Raw genomic sequence first — 25,792 nt, 5'->3', positions numbered from 1 at the left:
GGAAAACAAATTTTACGGAACATTCATTGTTGAATATACTTTTTTTTTTCAAATCCTTTCCCAAAAATAAGACCAAATAAAAAAAAACGCTCAGATCATGAACCTGATGAATCGGAATTTACATTTGATAAGAAAAATCCGTACGAAGTTTGGATTCATGATCGGTTCTTGGATTTCGGTAAAACAAAACAAAATCCGTTTTTGTATTAAAAGATCCAGATTTGAAAAAAAAGCACCCTAAGAAGTTCCTGGCTGGTTGATTGGCTTACTAACTGACTGACTGACCGACCGGCTGACTGACTGACTGATTGCTTGCTTGCGTGCTTGCCTGCCTGCTTGATTGATTGATTGATTGATTGATTGATTGATTGATTGATTGATTGATTGATTGATTGATTGATTGATTGATTGATTGATTGATTGATTGATTGATTCATTCATTCATTCATTAAAATTGATTGAAGGTATCTTCACTTCGACGTCAAGTGGACGGTAATGTAGAAAGCATAAGGCGACTTGAGAGACGAATGGATTCCACAGAACACAATTTGGCGCTCAGAAATGTCGTTCTGTCAGACATGGAGGAATTTATCCGTCAGCAGCAATTCTCCACCTATGATGGCACCCTTCTGTGGAAAGTCACTGAGGTTGCTCGAAAAAGAAATGATGCAATCTCCGGAAGACAGAACTCCATTTACAGCCCATGTTTCTACACAAGCCGCCATGGATACAAAATGTGCGCCCGGCTGTATTTAAACGGTGACGGCATGGGTCGAGGAACACACCTGTCGATCTTCTTTGTGGTCATGCGTGGTGAGTATGACGCGTTACTCCGCTGGCCATTCAGACAGAAGGTCACCATGATGTTGTTGGATCAGGATAATGTGGAACACGTCATCGACGCCTTCAGACCTGATCCCAGCAGCTCTTCCTTTCAAAGGCCAAGACGTGAGTCAAACATTGCCAGTGGGTGTCCTTTGTTTTGCTCTCTGTCAGAGTTAAATACACATGCCTATGTTCGAGATGACACGATGTTCTTTAAGATAATCGTAGACACTGTTGATATTTAGAGAGAGCTTCAAAAGGTATACGGTGAGTTGTATTGATAGGTTTAATTACAGTTTCAAGAATCTCACTCACATATCATGAAGTAAAATAAGCAGGCATGCACCATGCGAACACAGCCGCGCCTTAGGTGTCTTCAAACATAAGCGCGACACAGGAGAATCTAACGTCTTCGGTTCGAGGCCAGTTATACCGTGCATTTTGAGTAAAGTTTCCCTGAGGAACTGATTACTTGGAAAGACAGGAAAAATTTGTAGCGGTTATTACTGAATACGCCTCGAAAGTATGGATCCCTAGGCTTGAATAATGTCCGTATACGTTTGTTTGTATAGCATCCTGAGGGCAAAGAAAGCTGACAGGCAGTCAAGTCTTAGAGTCGTTACTTGCGAAACGTTTTCTAGAGTGTTCCCTTAAGCGTGCGTGAAGCAATGTTCAAAAAACTCGCAGCACGTGTTTTATCGGGTCAAAAACCACTCGGCTGCGCCTCGTGGTTTTAAATCCCTATAAAACATAGCTGCTCGTGTTTTAAACATTACATAACGGCCACTTTATTTTGGCCTGAACTAAAGCTCGTGTGGTCATTTTCCTATGTCAAAAACCCCTTTAATTCGTCAACCTTGTTAACATGGCCAGGTTTTTCCTCGCCCTTGGTTGGCCGATTAACGGGGTTCCACTGTTGTAAAAAATTCTTTAATCTATGACAGCAGCTAAAAGAACAGTATAAAAGTTTGATGCGCGCTTTGTTTTCTTTATTTCACCGTTATTGTTTTTAAGCTCTTTGTAAACTCTCCTAGTATTCAATTATTTTCTAACCTAAGGTTACCAACTACTCTTTCTTGTACGTATAAATTACATGAATAAGCTTTTAAGGTGACTCGACCCAGTTATTTTTTGGCGGTACCACCCTACTTTGAAGCTCTCTGGTATCCCCACCTTTGCTTTTATCGTAAGTTTAACACACAGAACCGATAACATATAGATCAATCTACAATATAGCAAAACAATTTCGGCGATCGGAGTAAATGTCACGTGGTTATAGTGCCATGCCCCTTTTAGGTCTGAGTCGAAATTCTGCTGTTGCCGCCTTTTTTTCGTGAGAATCTCTCGGCTACACATAATGCGTATTAGTGCCTTGCGCTGAACAAGGTTTCAACAAAATCGCAAAGACCCAATTCGAGAAATTTAGCGCTTTCCAAATTTAGGTCATAATTTATGTAAAAATGATAAGGAAACTTTACACAATTATATCTAATAAACTATGAGATTTATTCCTTTATTTTGGGGATCTTTATAACAGATGGGTTCTTGCAAATCAGCAGAAAGCTTTAGGGCCTTGTAAATGCGCGCAATTGCGAGCAATGCAAACATATAGAAACTATAGTTTTAGCTACTTGTTGACGCTTGTCAGCGTTTCAGAGTCCTTCTCACAAAAAAACCATTTTCTTAAAAATCTGTAGTTTTTTTTTCCTTCAAATTTCAGGGCCACAATTGATTGACTAACTACCTGGATTCTGAATTCCATGGTCATTGAAAAACTGTGACATTGTCTTCTATAAGCCCAAACTTGAGTAAACATTGAAGATTTTTAGCTTTTTGGCTGAGATTGTGCTTTGGGAGTTTTCTATTGTTTCGAATCTGTCATGATACAGCATTCTTGTTAAGCACGCGTTCAATGTCCAATGAGTGCATTCGGAAGTCAGGCAAGCGTGGTCATTGCACGCGTGCTGAACAAGAATGTTGTATCATGACAGACTCGAAACAATAGAAAACTCCCAAAGCACAATCTCAGCCAAAACGCTAAAAATCTTCAATGTTTACTCAAGTTTGGGCTTATAGAAGATGGTCATTGAAAAACTGTGACATTGTCTTCTATAAGCCCAAACTTGAGTAAACATTGAAGATTTTTAGCTTTTTGGCTGAGATTGTGCTTTGGGAGTTTTCTATTGTTTCGAATCTGTCATGATACAGCATTCTTGTTAAGCACGCGTTCAATGTCCAATGAGTGCATTCGGAAGTCAGGCAAGCGTGGTCATTGCACGCGTGCTGAACAAGAATGTTGTATCATGACAGACTCGAAACAATAGAAAACTCCCAAAGCACAATCTCAGCCAAAACGCTAAAAATCTTCAATGTTTACTCAAGTTTGGGCTTATAGAAGATAATGTCACAGTTTTTCAATGACCATGAAATTCGGAATCCGGGTAGTTAGTTAATCAATTGTAGCCCTGAAAAAATTTGAAGGAAAAAAAACTACGAATTTTTAAGAAAATGCTTTTTTTGTGAAGAGGACTCTGAAACGTTGACAAGCGTCAACAAATAGCTAAAACTATAATTTCTATATGTTTGCATTGCTCGAAATCGGGCGCATTTACAAGACCCTAAAGCTTTCTGCTGACGTGCAAGGGTCCACCTGTTATAAAGATCCCCAAAATAAAGGAATAAATCTCATAGTTTATTAGATATAATCGTTTAAAGTTTCCTTATCATTTTTACATAAATTATGACCTAAATTTGGAAAGCGCTAAATTTCTCGAATTGGGTCTTTGTGATTTTGTTGAAACTTTGTTCAGCGCAAGGCACTAATGCGCACTATGTGTAGCCGAGAGATTCTCACGAAAAAAAGGCGGCAACAGCAGAATTTCGACTCAGACCTAAAAGGGGCATGGCACTATAACCACGTGACATTTACTCCGATCGCCGAAATTGTTTTGCTATATTGTAGATTGATCTATATGTTATACATTCTATGTGTTAGACTTATGATAAAAGTAAAGGTGGGGATACCAGAGAGCTTCAAAGTAGGGTGGTACCACCAAAAAATAACTGGGTCGAGTCACCTTAAAAATAGTATAGCAGGCGCATAGTACACAGGGTTCAGGAGAACAATCAATGCTTCCGTACATAAAGCAAGTAAATTTGTATACCATAACTGTCTTTCATTGTAAACTAATGAATGAAACTTTATTTACCCTCGGATCTGATTGAGGCTGTTTAGGCCGCTAGCTAAATACATGCTAATGCGCCGAGAAAGAAACAAATAATATGTACATATGTAATTAAGTTCAGTATCCGAAAGATGAAATTTTTCGCACTTCTTGTCTAAATAATTTGATATTAGTCATTGGCCTAAGCTCGTCTGAGAGAGAGTTTCAAGCTGTTCTTACTTTTTAGTTTAACGGGTTTTTTTGTAATGGCAGTGCGCATTACTCGGCCGTTCATATACATATCCTGCCAGTTTAACTAGAAATCACGACGTAGTATTCCTCGCAGCTCAGTGCTGCGTAAAAAACTACGATGACATCTTATCATTTTCGTCGAAGTTCGCAGTTCACATAATTACATTAATTATTCCAGTTTATATGGATCAAGTAAATATGTACATACTGCTTTTACATACCTTTGAGATTGTGGAAGACTACAATCGTTTTCGTTTATGTTAACAAAATTAGTGTTTTCACAAGAATCGCATGAGTCCCTACTAGAATATGTGTATTTCATAGTGAAAATCGGCTGTAACAATCTATTTTCAGATGGGAATCAAATTCGGGTTGAGTAAGAAGATCAGGAATTATGTTGATCGGCGATCAAATAAAAGCTCTGAATGAAAAGCGATCAACAGAAGAGACAGATCAAGCAAATGTTTTGGGTGATTAACAGAAAAAAGACTGAGATAGTAGGCATTAGAAGATCATTATCAAAACAAGATCTAAAACGTTCGCAAGGCTTTGTTTATAATTTTGAGAACTTTAGGTTGTTTACTTGTTTGTTTTGCCTTGCTGCGTTTTCAAAATAGGATACATTTCTTTATAGATTTTCTGTTACCAACAGCCGATAGTAAATGATAGTATTTGTATTGCTGACATTTTGACCAGCATGTCAGCATTAATTTTATGGTGTCATTAACCCTACGTATTTCCTCTATGGGCAGCAACATTTTGTTGGATGTTAGAAAAGAGGAAACTATAAAGAAAGTTAAGGACACCTGACGTTCATACCCCAAAAACCCAAGGCCTTAAATAACTTAAATGGGGGAAAAAAAAAGAAATGTATAAAAAAAAATGTTTCCAACAAACGACAACGTAGCCAATATGTCATTAGTATTACACACTCTGGCCTGGGTATTTCTTTATTATTATCATTATCATTATTATTATTATTATTATTATTATTATTATTATTATTATTATTATTATTATTATTATTATTATTATTATTATTATTATTATTATTATTATTAAGTTGAGGATACAATCCTACTAAGGAATAAAATCCGTTGGTTGGAGTAAAGGTTGTCAACACAATAAGGCTTTATCCATTGGACAAAGCTGTTTCTCTCCTTTTTTATTTTGTTTTATTTTGTTTTGTTTTGTTTTGTTTTTTTGGGGGGGGGACTGTTTGCATTTGTTTCCTTTTTTTGTGGTTTATTTGTTTTTATTTTGTCGAGCAGTGGCAGGACCTGTAAATTGTCGTTTTCTTGAATGCCTTAAACGTCTCGTAGTTGCATAAGAATTAACTAGATATTAGTAGAGTTAATGGTTTTATCAAGTATATTGTGCATAATAAGTTAATGTAATTTTTTTAGCCTTTTCTCATTTGTGTGTTAACTATGGGAAAAATTGTTATAATTGCAAGTGTCTATCCAGACTTGAACGTCAAAAGCAATAACACAGAACTGAGTGAAATTTACCTGGAACATTTTGATGATATAAATCATTTAGTTAATTTCGATAATATCATAGCATTCTAGCAAAACTGTAAAATTCAAACGGTGGATCCAAACTTAAATCAATAAGTATCATAATTAACTTCCACCCTATTTGACGAAACAAGAGACAAATTTCCACCTTTGAAAACTCTCGAAAGGAATTGGATGCTACGACACTTGCAACACCTTTTTTCCCGGTCCTTACATGTATATTGTAGATTAAGCTTTAATGATTTTTTAGAATTGGCATTATTTGATACAATTTTTATGATGTAATTAATTTTACTGTAAATATCAATAGATCAATAGCATGGGTAGGGGATGGTATCAACAAGGACGCGTTTCTTTGGGAAAATCCAGAATCAGGTCAAAAACTCCAATCACTTGGAGTTTTCATTACCAAGAGAAACAATGCCCTAAACTGGATAATTTAGCAAACATTTGCGCACAACAACAGCGCTGTTAAGGTAAAAAATGGCCGTCTAAACGCCACCAGTTTTGTATATGATCCACATAATTCTTCTTCGGCGTGAATTATGTGGAATTACGAGTTTTGCAAAGAAACACAAAATCTGTTTTTGGGTTTAAAAAAAATCCGGACTGGGGGATTTTCCGAAAGAAACATAGTTTTTAAAAGTACTTGTACTGATATTGTCCTGTATTATAATCAGTGTGCTACTTTTTTTATTCGAGCATGTCTGACAAGTCCCGAAGTAGTTCCTTAGTTTCTTTTAAATAAAAAAAGTGCCATTTCATACTATTTTAGGCGATTCTTGTCTTTATTCGAACCAGCAAACACGAAGACATTCCTGGGCAGCGACAGTCTGGCTGATAGTATGTAAAAACTAGTTACAAGAAGCTTCAATCTTATGCGATTTAAACCATCCGTTGCCTTTACGACTTTCTCTGAAACCAACTTTCTATTATCGTTTCAAACCACAATTTACAGGTTTTATTAACAGTTTCTGAGTATTTCAAGGCTGGTTCGAAGGCCAAAGAATTAGCTTAAAAGGTATGGCTTAGGTGCATTAAACACCTTAAGATAAACTATCAAGTGAACTAGTAGTTGACGCAACAAAATAGTTAATTTATCCTAAAGACAATAACATAGATGCGCCCAAAAATGTTCAAATTGAACGCAACTTTTTACGAAATTATAATTATTATATATTGTATTACATGGTACTTTTTAGCTTGATGGTGTTACCATAATGATCACGAACCTTTGGTCGATTTTTTTCGATTCTTTTTATTCTTAAATGCATGGCTAAAACTCTGCAGGAACGAGGTGCGTTGCACTGAAAATTTGGTTTTAATAAAACTGTTGCACTGAAACTGTAATTTTAATAACACTGTACTGAGTTTGAATAAAATTTTGTTTTAATTTTAGTACTGGTTCTCTGTTGCTACCTTGATGGGGTATCGTACCACTGGCACCTCTTAGAGCTCGGAGTAGCCTCTTTTCCATGATGTTCTCTCTTTCTCCCTTGAAAAAAGGAACTTAATCGCGGTTAGTCACGTGCCTACCCGTGACAAATAGATCCCACTCTTACCAGAATCGAACAGTGAGTTTCAAACGGTGAAGAGTAATTTAATACCAACAGCAATACCAACCATTTGTTCAAGTCGTGAAAGTGAAGATTCAACTCGTGCGACTTGCAAAAGAAGGGTTACGTACAGTGTACATTTATGCATGTCTTCTTGGTGAGTAAGGCGCTCGAAAAGAAGTTCAGAAGTCTCAGGATGCTGTCCTAGTGAAGCCACATCGGTACGCAATCGGGTACCGAATTTTCTACGCTTGACACAGAGAAAATTACTTCTAGCGAGATTAGTTAGCGAAAGCGGTCTACTCTCAAACAAAACCGGTATTCCTAAATTCAGCCTGTTTGTTTCAATGCAAAGACCTGTCGCTTCCATATTACACGGGTATGAAGGCAGTATTTAGGGCCTACATTGATAGTGATACGGAGAAAGATCTTCGTAGGTTCTCCAACAGGGAGGCAGTAACACATTCTCCTCTTCCTCCTTCAAGTGATTTCCACACCCCGTGCACTTAATGGAGAAAAGTCCTTGGAAACTATTCAACCATCTCTGCAAAAACAAAGTGACAGGGAAATATAATCCAACTAGACCACGACATTGGTGTTTATACCCAAAAAGTGAAACCGAATAAACGTTAAGAAATGAATAAGGGGGTTAGTTTCTAAAGAAACTACGGCGCTGCGTCAGTGAGGAGTTGAAACGAATGTTTGGTTTATCAACAGAGTTGATAACTAAAGGTAAATTGGCCACCGTAAAGAGATTTGAGTGCTGACGTTTCGACCGTTAGCCCTTCGTCGTAGCGATCAAGGGATTATGCGTTGTATGTGTTTATATTCATGTTCCGAATCAGCATTCTTATTCCTCACGGAATCAACGAACGCTTTTCATTCCACTAATTTGTTCTTGTTTTCCGTGTGACCATGCTCCCAGTAATAACACAGGTTAAGAAAGATGTGTTGTTCACCATGCCATGCGCAAGGTACAACGCAACAATGTGAGTACCTAACGGAAGTCGAACACATGACCTTATGCGCTCCAGTCGGATGCCCTTACCACCAAGCTGGTGGTAGGTTCGCAACGAGCTACAATTCATCTACTAGGATCATGTGACATAGGTTCTGTACACTGCTAGAGTCATGCAGCAATGTCGAAAGTGTCTGTTGGTGATAAAGATAGAACCGATAGCGTGTTTCTTCTACAGACTACATGATCACACCTCATACCGTGTTTTGGTTGAATGTGTCGTGTTTTCAAGAACGCACTTTGTGATCTGTAGGCCGTCAGTTAATTAGAAATTCGCGATGTAGCAATGTACTGTATGCCACATTTTCTTTTTAGATACATCATCATTATGGTTCCTTTTTATTGGATTGGTAACGTGGATTTAGGACTTTGATTTCAATCTAGTTTGTATTTTTTTTCTTTTTGGTTTTCAATTCATAATATTGATGTATTCGTATTCATTTATAGTCCTCTATAAAAACATTTATGCTTGTCCCTTTCTCTTTTTTAACTATAGCATGCGATTAAATAACTTTAACTATAGCATGTGATTAAATCATTTAACATTCCCCCGCTAGATTAGCGTCAGTTTCTCTGAGGTTTCTTATGTCTGCTCTCTTTGTTAAAATTGGTCAGACGGTATTACTTTGCTTTGCTTTTACAACAGTCCTCGGAGATCCCCTTTGTAATCAATGGCATTTGTTCAACTCACCATGATGCCTCGGATTTGTGTAGTAGGATCGGTAGGAGAGTAATAATGGAGTATGACAGAGGTGGCGTAATCCGTTATCTAAAAGTTAAAAAGGAGAGAAACAGGCAAAGTCTAAGGGCGTACGACGTCACACGTTCACAGCGGGTACATGAGTGGTCACGCAATGCTTTTGTCATGCCATATTTGCTTAACGTAGACACATTTCACTGAAGCGATTCCTTAGAATACTTTCTCTCAACCCAGAACTCACCATCCGTTCCTCAGTGTTATTGAATTAACCAACATAACATAATCAACAGATTTTGAATAATGGTGAGCTACGTTTCACCGCTTTAAAGGCTATTCTGCATTCTTTTTTTCCTGATTCAATTAAACTCCATTTGTTGTGTCACCTAAATGTTATGCGGGGCCATTCAAAAGCAAGCTACCAGGAGTACCATCCTATGATACTGTTACTTTTTTTATGTATATTTCACAAAATTATTGTATTTTCCTGCACCTTTACTGAAATTCGGAGAGGGTTAAATGCAATATGCTGAATACTAGTTAACGCACCTTTCTAAACACCGCATGGCGTGACTGGGGCCATGGTTCCTATAAGAAAAATTAAATTAAATTTAGGAGCTTTTCACATGGACGTCATGTAGGGTAACCCTTCTTGTTTTTGTTGTTGTTTTGTTTGTTTTGTTTGTTAGTTGTTTTCTGGGGGGGGGGGGGGTTTGGCATGAGAGGGATAGTCGCCTATCTGCTTTGCTAGCCGGTAACCCTCCTAGCAGGGTCAATTTTTTTGTTTCTGTAAGGGATGGTCATCTCTTGCAGGATCAGATCGGCTATCACATTTCCACGACTCTCTGAACTTTCTTCCCGCGAGTAACAGTCACGGAAATATTTTCCAATTCAGCAGAGTTCAGAACAGTCAGAAGACAGCAATGTAGGCATTTTGCAAGCTGATATGAAACATATGAGCTATTTATAGACAGGAGTTCAAAGGAAGGCGGTCAACAGAGAGTTGCCGAGGACGATCTACTATCAATGGCAAAAATCAAGAAAGCTACATGGCAAAAGAAAAGCTTTCGTGTAGCCTGATTCATTAACAAAAAAGCCAAAGTAGGTATGAACAGAAGCAGTGGAAGTAGCTCTAAAGCACATTAAAGATGCAGCAGAAGAAGGCCTAAGAAAGGCTTCCACTTCATTTCAGGGCCTTAACCGCAAGACATACATTAAGTTTGCAAAGCCATTAACATACATGTAGAGAGTACTAAGTTAGTACTATGAGGGTCGACTTGTATAAACTTTATATTTCAGGGTTCGTTACCAGGCAAGGCGAAGAACCTCAAGCGTTGCATTTATCATGCCGGTTTTCAGCTTGCTTGTCAGGCTTTAAAGTAACAAGCACAGTAAAAGCTGCTCAAGTTTATTAGCTAAATTATTGAAGTCGAAGAAGGTTGAGGAAGAGTATTCTTGATCCTTGGATGCGTTAGGAGATGGCTCAAAATATCGTGAGTTCGAGATATGAATTGTAGTTGGTTATATACTGGAAATTACTTTATTCACCTCTTTTTCTAAAAGATAACTTTCCTGTAATCCTCTCACAACAACCTGATCGATTCCTGTCACTCGCAGCACAATTATGGCCTTGAACGTCTTCGGTACAACAACCTGAGGGGCATTGTCAAAAAGATGAAAGAAAGTAGGTCACAATCGAGACTACGTAACCCACTATGAACCAACTAGGGGTATTGCTACTCCCACCTGGAGGGATGCTAGTCCATCGCTGGGTTATCCCCCACCCCCCCCCCCCCCCCTGCAGAGTGTGTCTGGTATTCATTTGGACACACGTGGGTAAAGAGAGAAAAGACAATGAAGAGCAAAAATTCTTGTCTAAGTTGAACAGTACTCAAGTGGTTCGTATAATTATCTATTCTTTGTTATTCACCAGCATAAATAAAGTTAAATTTAAGTCCGTGCACTGTATGCTCGTTACACTTGATTGAATTTTGTGACAGTAAAACTCAACCTTTACGAAAAGGGAATGTTAAAAGGGCAATTTCGTCCAAAACTCGTGTCTCCCAAAAGCAGTTTCAATTTGCTTGAAAATTATTTCATGTAACATCACCTTAATACCTAATCCTCATACCCATAACGTTGGCGTCAAGGGGAATAACTTACAAACCTCGAGAACTAAAGCGCCACCACACGGTGAAGTCGACAACTCCAAGCGAGGATAAGATGCTTTGCAGTCTCGCAGAGCTTTTTGTATTTCCCTAAAATGAAGGCAAAACACTTGTTTCACTATGTCGCACGTTGCTTGTTTTAGAATGCAGTGTCCTCCTTTTGTGTTTTAGTAGCCTTGCCCAGGGTTAGCTAATTGAGTTTTCAGCCCGAACGACTTTTACTTAACTTACAGCATTTCGACACACTTGCATTTGTACTACATGTATAAAGTGACATCAAAATATGTTGTGTCCATTGCACTGCACAATAACAAGAAAAATAATCACTTGGAATATTCAGGCATTTTCACAAACGGTCACAAACCTTTGGGAATATCATTGCAAATCATTAGCAAATACACATGTACATGTAAGTCAATTCTTACCCACCTTTAAAAATGTTTAAAATACCTTGTTAGAAGATGATATCATTAGCAATAGCACTAAATTGATTGGACTGTTACAGGAGAGTGGTTACCAACCATAATTATTCGAAGTTCTGAAACTTTGCAACTGTTTAGAAAGGTATATGGTGGAAGGTACATTGTATTGTAAAAAGCACATTTTTTATTTGTTTTTTCAGTTGTCTACTTGTTATTGTAAAGGGAAATAAATAAAGCCAAAGCCTTATAAATCTAGTCAGCCAGTGGAATGCCTCTTAAACTTCTATTTTTCCTAAAACAATAGGTTTTTAGAAAATAGATCCAGTTATTTAACTGTACTTCCGGATCTATTAGATCACTATTTACCCTCCTCGGTTGGTCTTTGCCTTCTTTGCTGAAGATGCTCCATCTAAGCTTTGTAAAGGTGAGGGATGATGTCTTTTTAAACACGATACAGCTTGCTGGGCTTCTGAGGTCAGCTGGCAATTGGATCACAAAACATGCATCGTTTAACCTTTTTATCCCAATATCAAAATGTTTAGTTTCATTTCCTTATTCCCCCCCCCTTCCCCACAGATGGGATTGGAATTCCAGGGGGTGGGGTGGGGGGTGAACTTCAAAGACTACAAAATTTAAAGGAAAGTTTGAAGGTTAACTGGAATTTCCAGAGGGTGTCGGCAAGGGGGGGGGGGGGTTCTTAAAGAAAATCCCTTCTTCGGGGGAGGAAACTGTAGGGGTATTTTCTGGAACTACATATTACAACTTCTTCTTTTATGTACCCACTCATGCCTTTTATGGTAACAGCAGGGTGATATTATCAAAAACATCAAGAGAATACATGTTGCAGGGTTTATTCTTGACTAGAAGTAGTCCCTTGTTTTTCTTAGTAAGTCAGACATGCGAGTGCGCATGAAAATTGCATTCTGAGAGGAGACAGCAACATAACAAGAACATACATGTCACCTTCCTTGGTGAAATTTGTACACCAGGGGCTGGTTTCATGACTTGTGTAAGTATTTTGTACAGTGTTCCAGATAACTTTCGAAATCAGAGAGTCAATGAAGAATTTTGAGGAGTCAATAGCTCCGGTTCCCACTAAATCTTCTTAAGTTTGCCATTCATTTTGTCGGGTCAGGAAGCCAGGCTTCTCAGGTTTTTGACCTGCGACCCCTCTCTTATCTGGAACACTGCAATATCATAGGAAATTACTTTCCATACTTCATCTCCTACAATCAGCGGAACAAGAAGGCAAAACACACTCCACTAATTTCTGTATACATGACATAATGCAGAAAGAACAAAACTGAGAGAACTAATGCAAGTCAAATTACCTTCTCATGCCAGTCATATGTTTCTAGAAGCTTGTCATAGAGGGCAGTTCTGTCTTCAACTGGATCCAAGCTTAAAAGACCAGTATTTCCCAAAGAAAGCAAGCGGCTTTCTGATGAGGGCAGTCCATCACTTGCTTTGTCTAACTCACTAATCAAAAATACAGAAATAAATTTTATAATTCAACAGCTGCTGTTATAATAGTTGTAATTTGAGCTAAGTGTACTGACCACATTGTGATTGGCTGATTGATTGATTGATTGATTGATTGATTGATTGATTCATTGATTGATTGATTCATTGATTGATTGATTGATTGATTGATTCATTGATTGATTGATTGATTGATCATATCAACCCCCCCCCCCCCCCTTCCCCTTTGACACTCTTTCTGGGTTTAGACTTTCTGAAAGCAACAGACAATTTACACCAACTAAACCTTGGCATCCACAATCTCAGTTTTTCTAAGTGATATAAAACAAATATTACTTTGGAAGTTAGAATAAGTTGGACACTTTCGACTATGAAACAGTAAAACAGACAGTATATTAAACATAAATCAATAGGCCTTATCACCGTTTTTGACGCCATTTTGACGGGTAGGCAAACAGGCTTGAAATAACAGTGTTTGTATGGAAATCCGATGTCTAATATTTTTCATAAAACATCACTTCTGAAAAATTCATGAATTGGAAACTTTTGCCACTAGGTAAAGGATTTTAAGGAAAGAAATTGGAGGGATGTAGCTGTGCCAGTAAGCGTCCAGTCGTGTTTTGAATTTTCCATACATTTCCCTGTATTTTTTTCCCGCGAACTATTTTTAGAAGCAGTTTACGGCGGTTCGCTATACAGACAAATGTATGAAAAGTTCAAAACACGACTGGACACTTTCTGGCAGAATGCTATCCCTCCAATTTTTTTTATTTAAAATCCTTTCCCTAGTGCCAAAAGTTTCCAATTCATGAATTTTTCAGATGCGATGTTTTATGAAAATTATTTGACATCGGATTTCCATACAAACGCTGTTATTTCAAGCCTGTTTGCCTACCCGTCAAAATGGCGCCGAAAACCGTGATAACGCCTATTATTAAACCTGTTAGGCCGGGCTTACAATTATGTTAGCAATAGCTTAAAAACTTATGAATTATTGTGGCCATGACGAGAGTGCCGTGGGTTGCCATAGGAAATACAAGTTCAATTGCAATAAGACCCACAACATATTTTTAAGTCGTGAACTGAGGGTAATCTTGAATGAGAAATGCCTACGTCAAAAAAGTGGTTTACAGAAGGGTCCTCTAAAATGCATTCGTATTAAACCATGTTTTAAACTAGTATATTTATAAAGCTTACCTTAGAACTTTGTAGACACTAACAAGATTCTTCTTCAATGTTTGCGTGATATTTGCTCCCTTACCCGCCGAGGTAGAATCAGCAGTATCACCCACCGACTGACTCGTAGCACCAGGGTCATTCGCAAGATCTTGGAAAACTTTGTTGACCGTCGATCTCAAATTATTTGCAGTTGAAATGCACTCCTCTATACTATTGGCTTTGTCCGCCATCTTTGTTTCCATCTAGTGCCAGTTTCCACTCGTCCAATCTCGTACCCAGAGTCCACCTGACGATTGCGGGCTCAATTTCATGAATAAGTTAGATGCCTGGTAGAAATCGTGCCAATATATACAAAGAACAGTGGACACGATGTGGATTTTGAGATAACATGGTGCAAATCTGGCCTCTTTCGGTCTTCTACCGAGCATATTTTGGAACTATGAAGTTTAAGGAGCGATTTGCGTTTTGTCTGTGTATATTTTGTCTTTTAGTTCCTTTCTTTTGGTTGCGATGGAAGGTATCGGATGACCATCACCCGTTAATGCTTTCAGTAAGCGACACACAATCTCTTATGGACGGAATGGACTTTAACAGAATAGATCATACACATCGGCACCAAAGATCAAACGACGAAACACAGTCTACATCCTCGCAGAGATTACCTCGTGAAAATCAAAACGTTGAAACTGTAGTAGGCAAAGAACCTGTATTGGACGAAAAACATGACAACGTGGATGGTAGAGACGAAAGCGAGCGGAAAAACGCTAATGATGATGTTGACTATGAATATGACGATCCGTGGACGTTATGGAAAGGCATGGTGAAGTCACGGCAAGTCACTTCACCGGGAGAAGATGATTCAATGAATATGATATTAGAAGCTATGATGTACAAGCCTATAGTGGCAGCTGGGGTTGGTTACAGGGGAACACAGTTGAAAGCTACGTTCATTCTTGAAGGAAAACAAAGAGTCGTTTTCAAACCCATGCGGTAAGACTGGGAGGATGCTTATCTGTTGACAACAGATTACTGCTTGGTGCCATTAAGAGGAGTTCTTAATTTATGGTCGAAAATAATCCATGTTTGTTTTGGCCTTGTTTTACTGTAGTCTGTTATTGGTTATAAAGAGATGGTACTTTCTAATCCAGTTAGGTGTTCCTGCCTTGTTCTGCACCTGTTACATGTGTTTCCTTCTGCTTCCAATTGGCTTATTTTGTTTGGTATATGGACTGAGGTTGGTGTTGGTCGACTACTCTCAGTTAAAAACTTTCCAAATAATTTTTGGTTTCAAAATTCATTCGTTTCTCCTAAATGTAAATTGATGTGTAAATTCTTTTCTTCAGAGAAAATGGTTTTAAATTCAGAGCTGTTAGTTTCTGCGATAGAAGCGAAAGCTCCAAATTTAAACCCGTTATTTTTCTCCAAAGAAAAGAATTTACACACATTATTAAGAACAGTGTGTATATGTTCTGCAATGTTCATATGTGGTGCTCTTGGTATAACTTGGGGGTAACCATGCATTTTTCAGACTATAAAGCTTTAATTTCATTAAAAAAAACACCATACATTACTTTGTATTTTACTGCTTTTTAGAATAATAAATTGTTACTTAATTATCTTTAAAAAATGCCCCACTTCCCCCAATTTTATTTCTGGATTCCAGTAGCCTATATTTAACTAAGATCTGCTTTTCCTGCATAGTCATAAACTGTACAAAAATACTTCTCTAATAGGAGGCACCTTTTAGCATCTTTCTTTATCAGCAAAATACTAATGTTGACATTGCATTGAGATAAGGAAGAGGGATCCAACGTAAACCTTCATTGATATAATTTCTGAAAAAGTGAATAATGTCACAGAGATCTCAGTGACTTTTTTAAGTAGTTGCCAAAGTTGGAGGTGGTCTGGGAAAATTCTCACTTGTAAACATTTTTTAAGTGAAAATCAAGATAAATTAGAGATGAGTTCAAGCAGTTGTCCATACAATGCCTCAACCCACCTACTAATGAAAGCATTGAAATGCTGACAGAGCCTTAGTCAAGGCTAGCTTAGTCAAATAGTCAAGGTTGCATTGAAACCAGATGTACCTCTCACAAGCTCTGTTTCTTTACCATGAAGCAAATTTATTATTTCTACTCCAATCCCAACCCCTGTCCCCCAGGGAATTCTATTTCATAACAGAATGTCCCCTACCATCGCAGTCTGTGTTTCTTTGGCATGAAGCAAATTGATTATTTCTACTGCTCTCCCCACCCCCATCCTGAAGCAACTGGATTATTTCAATCTACTCCCATCCCTACCCCATCCCTCAAGGAATGCTAGTTCATAACAGGATACCCCCTTCCCTCACAGCCTGTTTCTTTAGCATGAAGCAAATGGATTATTTCGACTCCAATCCCCACTCTCCCCTCTCCACTTCCAATGTGATACTACTGGTAGTTTGTATAGACAGGATGTCCAGATTCTCCGCCCTTATTTATTTTAGTTTTGTTGTTGTTGTTGTTGGGTTTTTTTTTTTAAGGTTTTTTGATTTTTTTTATTGCTGTTGTTGTTGTGTTTTAAGGTTTAATACACATAGTACCCAATAATTTTATACACTGGCATTGAGTGGGATGATGTTGTACAAAGTTCCTTGTCTGAAGAGACTATGCTCAGTTCACTGACCTCCAAGAGAAAAGTTTGATGTGCTAATCACTTTTGTTAATAAATCACCATGGAGGTCACATCTACACTCCATTTGTAATTATCTGTGAGGGCGACAATTTTCAGGACTTTTCAGTGACTGCTTAATAAGGATAAATTAATTATAGGGACGTTTGTTAGGTTTGAAGTTGTATATTTTGAACATATAATAAATATACTCCTGAGAATGGCCCTCCTAAAGACTCGACATGACCTAAAGGACTTTTACAGATGTCCTACAAGATAGAAACGGGCCTGGTTAACATACCCTTCCCTCAGGAGCTTGCATGGGGCTACTCCAGAACTAGGGGGCACGAGCGCAAGTACAGGCAGATAGGCGCATCTGTGAACACTTACAAGCATTCTTTTTCAATAACTGTGGAACACTCTTCCTGCGGCAGCTGTACAAGCAGACACAATAGCTGCTTTCAAAGCTGCAACTAGCACTGCAGTGTAAGCACAGCTTCACTCCATTGCAGGTAATTAGTGAAAGCTAAGAATAAGATGCAATTATTCAAATTAAAGTTAAATACATTTGTAAAATCACTCTTCACAGGTATTCAAGGGACTATGTAGTGGAGGGAACTCCCTATTCAGGTTTTGACAGACACAATGGAGAAATAGCAGCATTTCATTTGGATAGGTACATATTAATCCTATATCTTGATCCTTACCTTATAAATGTATTCTTTTCCACTTACATTCATCATGATGACATCATTTCAATTCTTGTGGCAGAATTTTAGGTTTCTACAGAGCTCCACCAGTTGTGGGAAGAAGAGTCAACTTAGAGGAAGAGGTGGAACCCATTGGGGAGAAGAGACTGATGGATACATTTTTTAAAGAAGGTAAGAAAGCAACAGTTACAATAAACTCTCTCAAAGAACACTTTTCAATTGAGTGTTGAATAAAAGTGATTCGTGTTTTCTTCGTTTTTAGTTGACTATGTACTGTGATTCATAACGAAACTCGCACCACTTTCTCAACCAATCAAAATAAAAATCAAAACCAACAGTTTGTCTTGCCTGCACCCATTTTCTTGCACTTTACACAGTTTACTTCCATTTGCTTCAAATTCTGATTGGTTTGTTGTGCTGTTTGTGTCTCCTGGGACTGGCCAGAACAATTACTTTGCTGTTTGTTTCACAGCACTCAACTGAAAACTGCCCCACTGATGATAGTCTAATTGACAGCGCAAACATGGCGTAAATCAGAGCTACCAATCATTATGTGGGTCATCAGACAGTGGCCAACTAAACTTTGGCCATAGACTGCAAGCAGTCCCTTTCTGGTTAGTCGAGAGGATGTGCATTCAGCGCAGTGAGACTGGAGCGAGGAGAAATAAACGAGAAAAGATGGGACGAGAGGCTTTTTCCCGCCTCTCCCCATGCCCCCCTCCGCTTGTCGCTCCAGTTTTTTTGTGTGACCTCTTGACTATCCAGAAAGGGACTGCTTGCAGTGTAGACCAGGTCTGACAAAATGCCTACCCGTATCAAAGTCACCAGGCTGCCTCTAACATTTGTAGTATCCTGTCACAACAGAAGCTGGCTTCATGAGAGTTATGAAAACGAGACGTTAGTAGTTGCTAGAACAATAAAAAAATTATGCAAATGGCAATGGTGTTTTATGGAGTCTAGCAATGTAAAACTTAATTCTTATAATAATGTTAAAAGATTGAGAACTTTTCAGATTTAAAGATAAGCTGTTAACATTATTTTCCAGGTGAAAATACTTGTTTCTATGGTGTATGTTACTATTGTAAGAAAGCAGAAGCTGCGTGTGCCAATGGAACAATCATGGAAGGCTCAGTGACGCTGTGGCTTCCGCCAGGGTGGCCTCTCAGAAATTGGAGACATCCTTGGCAAAGAACATATCGTGATAATAAGAAGGCCTTGTAAGTGTTCTAAGTGGTTAAGAAAGCAGTTTCAGTTTGTCCCTTGGCCCCACAAGTAATGCTGCAAAGAAAAAATCATGTAATGTGGAAAATAATGTAGCCTGTTCAGCTAGTTGAGAGCGTTTGAGTGTGCAAATAATAAAGGTGATTAGCGAGAAAAAACGAGCAGAGACTGGGGAGAGAGGGTATCTTCTCTTTCCAGTCTCCATGCCTTTATTTTTCGTTCACGTCACAATTTACACCCCTTCCCACTCTCTGGACGTTTGGAACAGGCTACAAAAAGTGTCATGTTAAAAAAAACACACATGAAAAGGTTTAGTGAATGACAATCAGTTGTAGTAGTTTGGATTTTTAAGCAACTTACCTCTAGAGAGTAGGGACGTCTGATTTTGTTTGCTTGTTTAGTTAGTTACATGTAGTTAGTCAGTCTGTCTGCCTGTCTGTCTGTCTGTCTGCCTGTCATTCAGTCTGTCTGCCTGTCTGTCAGTCAGTCAGTCTGTTTGTCTGCCTGTCTGTCTGTCAGTCTGTCTGACTGTCAGTCAGTCTGCCTGTCTGTCTGTCAGTCTGTCTGTCTGCCTGTCTGCCTGTCTGTCCTGTCTGTCTATCTGTCTGCCTGTCTGTCTGTTGGTTGGTTGGTTGGTTGGTTAGTTGATTGATTGATTATTTAACCAGTCAAAGAGCATTTGAGGGAGTTGACTTTTGTGTTATCAAAATGGACTTGTTTGTTTCTTATCCAACTATTTTAAATGATTTAATCCAGATGGGAGACGGACAACAACTACTGTAAGAACAAGGTTCTGAAGACACCACCTTATGATTCTGGTCCTCGTCTTCTTGATATCATGGACACAGCAATATTTGACTTTTTAATAGGTTGGTAAACCTTGTGTTTAGCACGGCTTTGTAATATACCTTTTAACTGATATACCAGGCCAATTTTCAGTATTCTCTGACAAAAATGGTCTAGAAGTATTGACGTGTCGTTGTAAGGAAATTCATTGGATTCTAAATACAACTTAGACTACTGGGCCCACCTGTTCAAAGCCCGATTAAGCTAATCCTAGATTAACAAGAACTTTGGTTCGAGTTTAATTACTAATCAATAAAGTTTTTCAAAAAGATTTTTGTCCCTCAGTTTTGACGTTGACTATTCCTTACTACTAGCTTAAAATTAGAGTTTAAAAACAATTTTAACGAGTGAGCAGAAAACCTCGGTTAACTTTTAATCGTGGATTAACGGTAATCGGCTTTTGAACAACCGGGGCCTGATGAGTATGTACAGGTACTTTAAACGTAAAAACTTTCGGATGACAAAATGTCCAAACGTTTTCCTCCAAACAAAAGCATTAAAACGCATTCGGACGTCTTACCCTCCGAAGATTCTTGGGCTATGTATGTTTGGGTTAAAATGTTCAAATTGCTGCAGTTTTTAGCATTTTACAGCAAACCAGGCTTTCGAAAATGTTTTATCTATTATTAGTTTGATTCCATTCGCTAATACAGCAAATTCAAGAACTCTTCCTCAAACTACGCGTTTTGAAATTTGTCCGAGCAACGTCAGAAATTGAATGAACTTTGTTTTGTGCTGGTTTTACCCAAAATATACCGCGTACATTCTTGTGTTCAAACTGAACTGTCTAAACAGATCAGTAAATTTAACTTATTTACCCGTTGTATCCTTTCAGAAGGTTACGCCCGGAATTTCAAGAAACGCGATTGGTTAAAAAAGTGGCATTAATCAAGTACGGAAGAGTTCAATTGGCAGTGTGTCCAAATTACAGTACATAGTTTACAATCATTGCTAAAAATCACTCATTGGAGGTTTTGGCAGCACCCCAAAATTGAATCTTGAATGTCGGGTATGTGCAAACGTTGCCTATAGTTCTTCCCTAATACATTTGAAAGGAGAAAAGGCCATTTCCGAGTTGCTTTAACCTCATTACGAAAGCGAAGCTAAGTGCAAAGTTTTAGTGTGAAAATTAGTTTTCATTCATATGCAAACAGAACTAATTTGCATATGAAAAGCCTACCCTCGCTTTCACAATGAAGTTCACTGACAGCAACTCGGAAATGGCTTAATGAAATCTAGAGGCTGTTCCGTTTTTTTTTGTTCCGGAATGTACCAATCGAAGGCGACGTAGAAGTTAATCTAAAACCAACAATGACTTGCTTACACCCGTTTTCCCGCGCTTGACGCCGCTTACACGTACTAGAGTTCTGATTGGTTCGTTGGGTAGTTGACGTTTGTTGTGATTGGTTAGAGTTGTTGTGAGCCATTTGTAAAATTGAAAGCTCTAAATTGTTTGCTAACATTGTTCATCGCTAGGGAATGCAGACAGGCATCATTATGAGACCTTCAAAGACGAGGGAGATGAAGGAATGCTGCTACATCTTGACAATGCCAAGAGGTACATGCAAACACCATTCCGTTCGAAATAACATATTTTGCAACACACCTGACTTGTATTTCAGCCATATCATATCGAACATAATTGTCTTGCTTTACTACCCTCCGTGATTGGTTTTAAAAATTCCCGCCACTTTGTCAACCAATGAAAAGTAAGATCAAAACCAGCTTAGCACCGGTTACATGTATTTGCTGTGAATTCTGATTGGTTCATTGCGCTGTTTACTTCTGTTGCAATTGGTCAGAGTAAAGCCGCCGTGACACGTTGAAACGTTTAGCTGAAACTGTGTGTGCAACGGCGAACGAGACCAGTTTCGCGAAGAGGTTTTACATGGTGAAACTCTTGTTTTTTCACCACTGCGACCTTTGCGAGTCGTTTCAGAAGTGGAAAGCGGTTCTACTTTTCGTGAAACTTGTCTCGCAACGGAAGTTCGAAAAAGTTTCACGAAACCGACCATGTTACATGGTGCAACGCCTGCAGAAACTTGTTTCGCAGCGCCGTTGCGCACAAGTTTCAGCTAAAAGTTTCAACGTGTAACGGCGGCTTAATTACTTTAGTTTTGGTTTCACGACACTCAATAAAGAAAAATAAACGCTATACTCGAGCGGTACAAGGGTGACAAATATGACAACATACTACATATTAAATGTTACTTGTTCGTGACCCACGCCCTAAGCAATAATCCGCTTAGTCACTCATTTACTTATTGAAATATTTATTATAACTGTTTCGTTCTTCTCGGTAGTTTTGGAAATCCACATCACGATGAAATGTCTATTCTTGCTCCAATAATACAATGTTGCAGGTAAGCCAATTTGAGATGTTAATGACAACATGACATCTGCTCTTTGCCAGATTTTGTGGTAATGAATGCTTGTGATGGCGCTTAATTTGCCGTTGATCGGAAGCGTGTTAAAACCGTGAAAGAGAGACATAACTAGAGCGTAATCACACTAAATCAAATCAGCAGTGATCTTGTTCGACTTACCAGCACTTTCGTCGTTTGTCTTGGCTAAATGGTTTACTCTTGTGTCAGTGTGTCAGTAGCTGTTAGTTGTAGCTAAGATTACACTAATACGTATGTAGCTACAGTGAAGTAGGGTTTATTCTAGAGTAACAGATTGCGTTAATTTAAAATATATTGGTGCCCAAACTTTGCACAAGCGCAACAAATGTAGCACGCAAATGTTGCCCTGCTTTTTTTCTATCGCAGAGAAGCTTTTTTGGACATCATCGTGTATTTGCCTACCGATTGTTGCCAGCAAATTAAATCTCCTTACCATTAGACCAACTTAGCCACTGAGCCCTCAAAAGCTAGTTGTTAGAATAAAGCCTACGCTAGCTAAAACCTGCCGTAAGATTGAAAGACAGGGTTACCTTCTGCAGTCAACTTAACTGAGTTTTTTTTTTTTTTTTTTTTTTGTTACTTACAGGATTCGACAGTCCACATGGAATCGCTTTCAATCAATAACCAAGCAGAAAACGCCCCTCAGCGAGCTGTTACGTAAAGCTACAGGAGATGACCCAGTAGCTCCAGTGCTTTCAGACCTTCAGTTTAAGGCTATAGATAGAAGACTGAAAATCGCCATTAACACGGTAAAGAAGTGCATTAAACAGCATGGAGATAGTGCTGTTCTAATTTCGGATGAAGTAGTTTAGAATAGTGGTCTGGTCGTATTCTAATGGTACCAGCTGTTTATCAAACCCAATTACAATTTCTCAAGGGCGAGCAAAGGAAATGGCTCAGTCAATTCCAAGCGTGGTCATCAAGTGATCATCAACAAGAGCTTTTCCTGTCCGTGGTAAGGAGAAAAACCACACCCAAAAAGGAAATATACGACTTCTGGTTGCCGTCCGTGGCTCACAAACGTCGGTGCTTAAGCACCCTAATGACAAATGCCTGGGTCTGGATAGTCACCCTTGGAATTGACTCAACTATAAGCACACGGAACGTTTAGATACCCATAGTTTATTAACATGATAGATTTTATTTCGCTGGTGAGGAGGAGCCAAGAAAATTATAAGTACAAGGCAGGTTTGGAAACCCATTGTTTATTTGCATAGATTTTATTTATCCAGCGAGGGCAAGCAAAGAAAATTATAAGTTTACGGGAGGTTGAAAACCCATTGTTAATAAGCATAGATGTAATCTCTTCACTGTCTCTTTATTAACGGGGTTTATTTGAAAGTTTATCAAACACGCGTGGGAGTGTTTGATCAAGATATCCCAGATATCTTGAGGTAATGGCATTTCCTCAATTCGCTAAGCGGTTTAACTCTCTATTGGATGTTGTATATCTTGTTGGAGCACGCTCTCTTGGTTTTGATATCTGATTACTACAACTTTGCTTGATTCGGTATTACATATGAAGACCAGCACATTATTTTCCAGTTGGTTTCGGTTGAAGCGGTTCATAATTGCTGTGCAATATGTGCTCAGTCATTTTAATCGAATTCTGCATCTGCTGGATGAAAAAAGTTGGTCTCTAAACCAATCAAATAGTCTTTTTGTTGTTGTTGTTGTAGAGCTTCGACAACCTGAACCGAAAAGGTTGTTACCAATAAAACACGACTAAATGCAATTGAGCGCGCATGTCCTAGCAGTCACGGACATGTAAACGAGGCAAATGGATCAAAGCAATAAACTCGATGCGGACCCATTTGCCTCGTTTCTGTGCACTGTTGATGACTACGGGCTAACGTTAAACGTTAGGGCAGTAAGGGACTTGGAAAAATTCACATTTTAACGGTGGAGAACCGTTATTTTAGCTATTTATTTTAAAATCGTAATTTTAATTATCTGTACATCCGTAGGTAGACACGGTACTTTTACAAATTATTGGAGGAATGTATAGCACATTGAAGAAATATTTTCGTGGTAACTATTTTAGTCTTCAGAAGTATTAGATGAAAGGAAGTTCATATTCATGCTGTTTACGTACTCTGTAAATTTACTCGGACATCTCCCGATCACACACATTATCACGCGAAAGCGTCATCCGTAAATTATGAAATGAGGGCAGGAGTGGGTCGATTCTTTACATTGGCGTTTACGTAGTGTAAACATACAAGACCCTTACCTAAATCGAATTAACACTGGTCAAGCCGCGAGATGTTTATAAACCTTGTTTATAAACAGAGTGTCACAGACTAAACAAAAACAATAGACCCTTCTCCAAAATGACGGCCGAAAATTCAAAAAAAAAATTAAATTAAAAACGTATACCAGCACTAGAAAGAGCACTTTTACTTTAGTAACCCTGCAAAGTTTCAGCATATCAGGTGTAATATCAGCTGAGAAAATGTAAGTTGGAAAATGAAAAATTTACAGACGTTTGTATGACTGGGGATATGACGTATACCCCCAGTCATGCAAACGTCTGTAAATTTGTCAAATTTCATCTTACATTTCTTAAGCTGATAAAACATCTAATATGCTGAAACTTTGCAAGGTTACTAAAGTAAAGGTGCTCTTTCCAGTGCGGGTATCAGTTTTTCATTCAGACGGCAATTTTAACTCATTCAAATCTGTTGCCGCCACTTTGGAGAAGGGTCTATTAGACTGTAGGAAGTTTAGGTCCAGTCCAGACGCTGTACATCTCATGCAACATAGTTGTTTGGGAGTGACCTGTACCGTTTGCAACGTCTTACATTTTTGGTCGGGAGGACAGAAGAATGAATAACAATGATGTTACCAGCCCTAAAAAACAACGCAGCTGCAGGTTATCAGGGTCCAGTGAAAATAGAGCTTTTGAAAGGTGCAGGTCTTCTGGTTGTTTGACGTGTAAGTCAGATTTTTCGACAGAAGTAAGACTTCAAGGTAAAGCAGAGCCTCCTGGATAATACAACATTAGAGTGAAAATACATTAGATACGGTGCATGAGAGTTAAGACGCCTGAACCGGGCCTGACTTGGCTTTTAAATGCTCTTACGCCGGGTCTTATTCATACTTTGTCAAATAATAGGCCTTGTTTTTTAACAGAAAACTCCAACTTTATTTAATTAACAAGGGCTCTTTGTAACATATTTTGGAATGTTTTGTCAAAAGAAAGCTGCAAGCGATTCTTAGGATTTTATATCGTTATAAGGTTCAGCTCTCCATGCACTATAATTTGAAAGGTTTTACGTTCACAAAAGGGCGGTTAAAACAAACAAAAGCGGAGTTTCCCTCAAATGATTTCGTCTCCCGGGGCCCATTTCTCGAAAGTACTCGTAACTCATTGAGCCCGAGAACTGAATTACGTCCACCGTGACCATTTTTACTGGTTTGAAAGTAGAATTTTAAAATGTTTACAATTTTGGGGAGCGTAGTGGGCGAGTTTGACCACAAATCTATTAAAAAACGGATATGAAGTTATCTGGCCAGTAAACCATGTGCCGGAAAGGAGACTGTCTATGTGTAATCACCATCGTGTTTTTCAAAAACGAATGAAGACGTACAGTTGTTGTCCAAAGTCTCCGTTTCAAATAAAAACGAGAAAGAAGTCATTCTGGTTTGAGCCTATAGCTGTCAATGCGTTGTCTA

At 38.5% G+C, this 25,792-nt stretch overlaps 3 protein-coding genes and 1 long non-coding RNA gene across 11 annotated transcripts in view; 3 read left to right on the top strand and 1 right to left on the bottom strand.

Moving 5' to 3' along the window:
* Positions 1 to 1,934, top strand: part of LOC146488308 (TNF receptor-associated factor 2-like) — a 36,832-nt gene extending 34,898 nt beyond the window's left edge. For all 8 annotated transcript variants that reach the window (XM_085123139.1, XM_085123153.1, XM_085123160.1 and 5 more), the window contains one exon: positions 465 to 1,934. In XM_085123139.1, the coding sequence (XP_084979265.1) occupies positions 465 to 1,070 (606 nt within the window). In that variant the 3' untranslated portion in view covers positions 1,071 to 1,934. The remainder of the gene's footprint in view (positions 1 to 464) is intronic.
* A 976-nt stretch (positions 1,935 to 2,910) lies between these two features.
* Positions 2,911 to 7,159, top strand: LOC146488307 (uncharacterized). The gene is made up of 2 exons (XR_014867228.1): positions 2,911 to 6,719; positions 6,762 to 7,159. It is a non-coding gene; the product is annotated as an uncharacterized LOC146488307 (long non-coding RNA).
* LOC146488306 (mediator of RNA polymerase II transcription subunit 27-like) lies at positions 4,286 to 14,525 on the bottom strand. Its single transcript, XM_085123322.1, has 8 exons — positions 14,302 to 14,525; positions 12,954 to 13,101; positions 11,989 to 12,101; positions 11,200 to 11,290; positions 10,581 to 10,685; positions 9,582 to 9,620; positions 9,027 to 9,104; positions 4,286 to 7,861 (listed from the first exon to the last, which is right to left on the bottom strand). Exons 1-8 carry the CDS (start codon positions 14,523 to 14,525, stop codon positions 7,712 to 7,714), a joined length of 948 nt encoding a protein of 315 aa, XP_084979448.1. The 3' UTR covers positions 4,286 to 7,711.
* Positions 14,526 to 14,534: 9 nt separating this feature from the next.
* On the top strand, positions 14,535 to 25,620 carry LOC146488305 (glycosaminoglycan xylosylkinase-like). Its single transcript, XM_085123267.1, has 8 exons — positions 14,535 to 15,273; positions 17,522 to 17,608; positions 17,704 to 17,813; positions 18,688 to 18,859; positions 19,620 to 19,732; positions 21,186 to 21,267; positions 22,013 to 22,072; positions 22,701 to 25,620. The coding sequence occupies exons 1-8, from the start codon at positions 14,672 to 14,674 to the stop codon at positions 22,924 to 22,926; spliced, it is 1,452 nt and encodes a 483-aa protein (XP_084979393.1). The 5' UTR covers positions 14,535 to 14,671; the 3' UTR covers positions 22,927 to 25,620.
* Positions 25,621 to 25,792: the final 172 nt, after the last annotated feature.

This window comes from Pavona decussata, unplaced genomic scaffold (assembly GCF_977016875.1).
Source record: "Pavona decussata unplaced genomic scaffold, jaPavDecu1.1 SCAFFOLD_11, whole genome shotgun sequence".
Lineage (NCBI taxonomy): Eukaryota > Metazoa > Cnidaria > Anthozoa > Scleractinia > Agariciidae > Pavona > Pavona decussata.
Note: the sequence above shows the minus strand (reverse complement) of the source record. Positions and strands in the feature narration are given on the sequence as shown.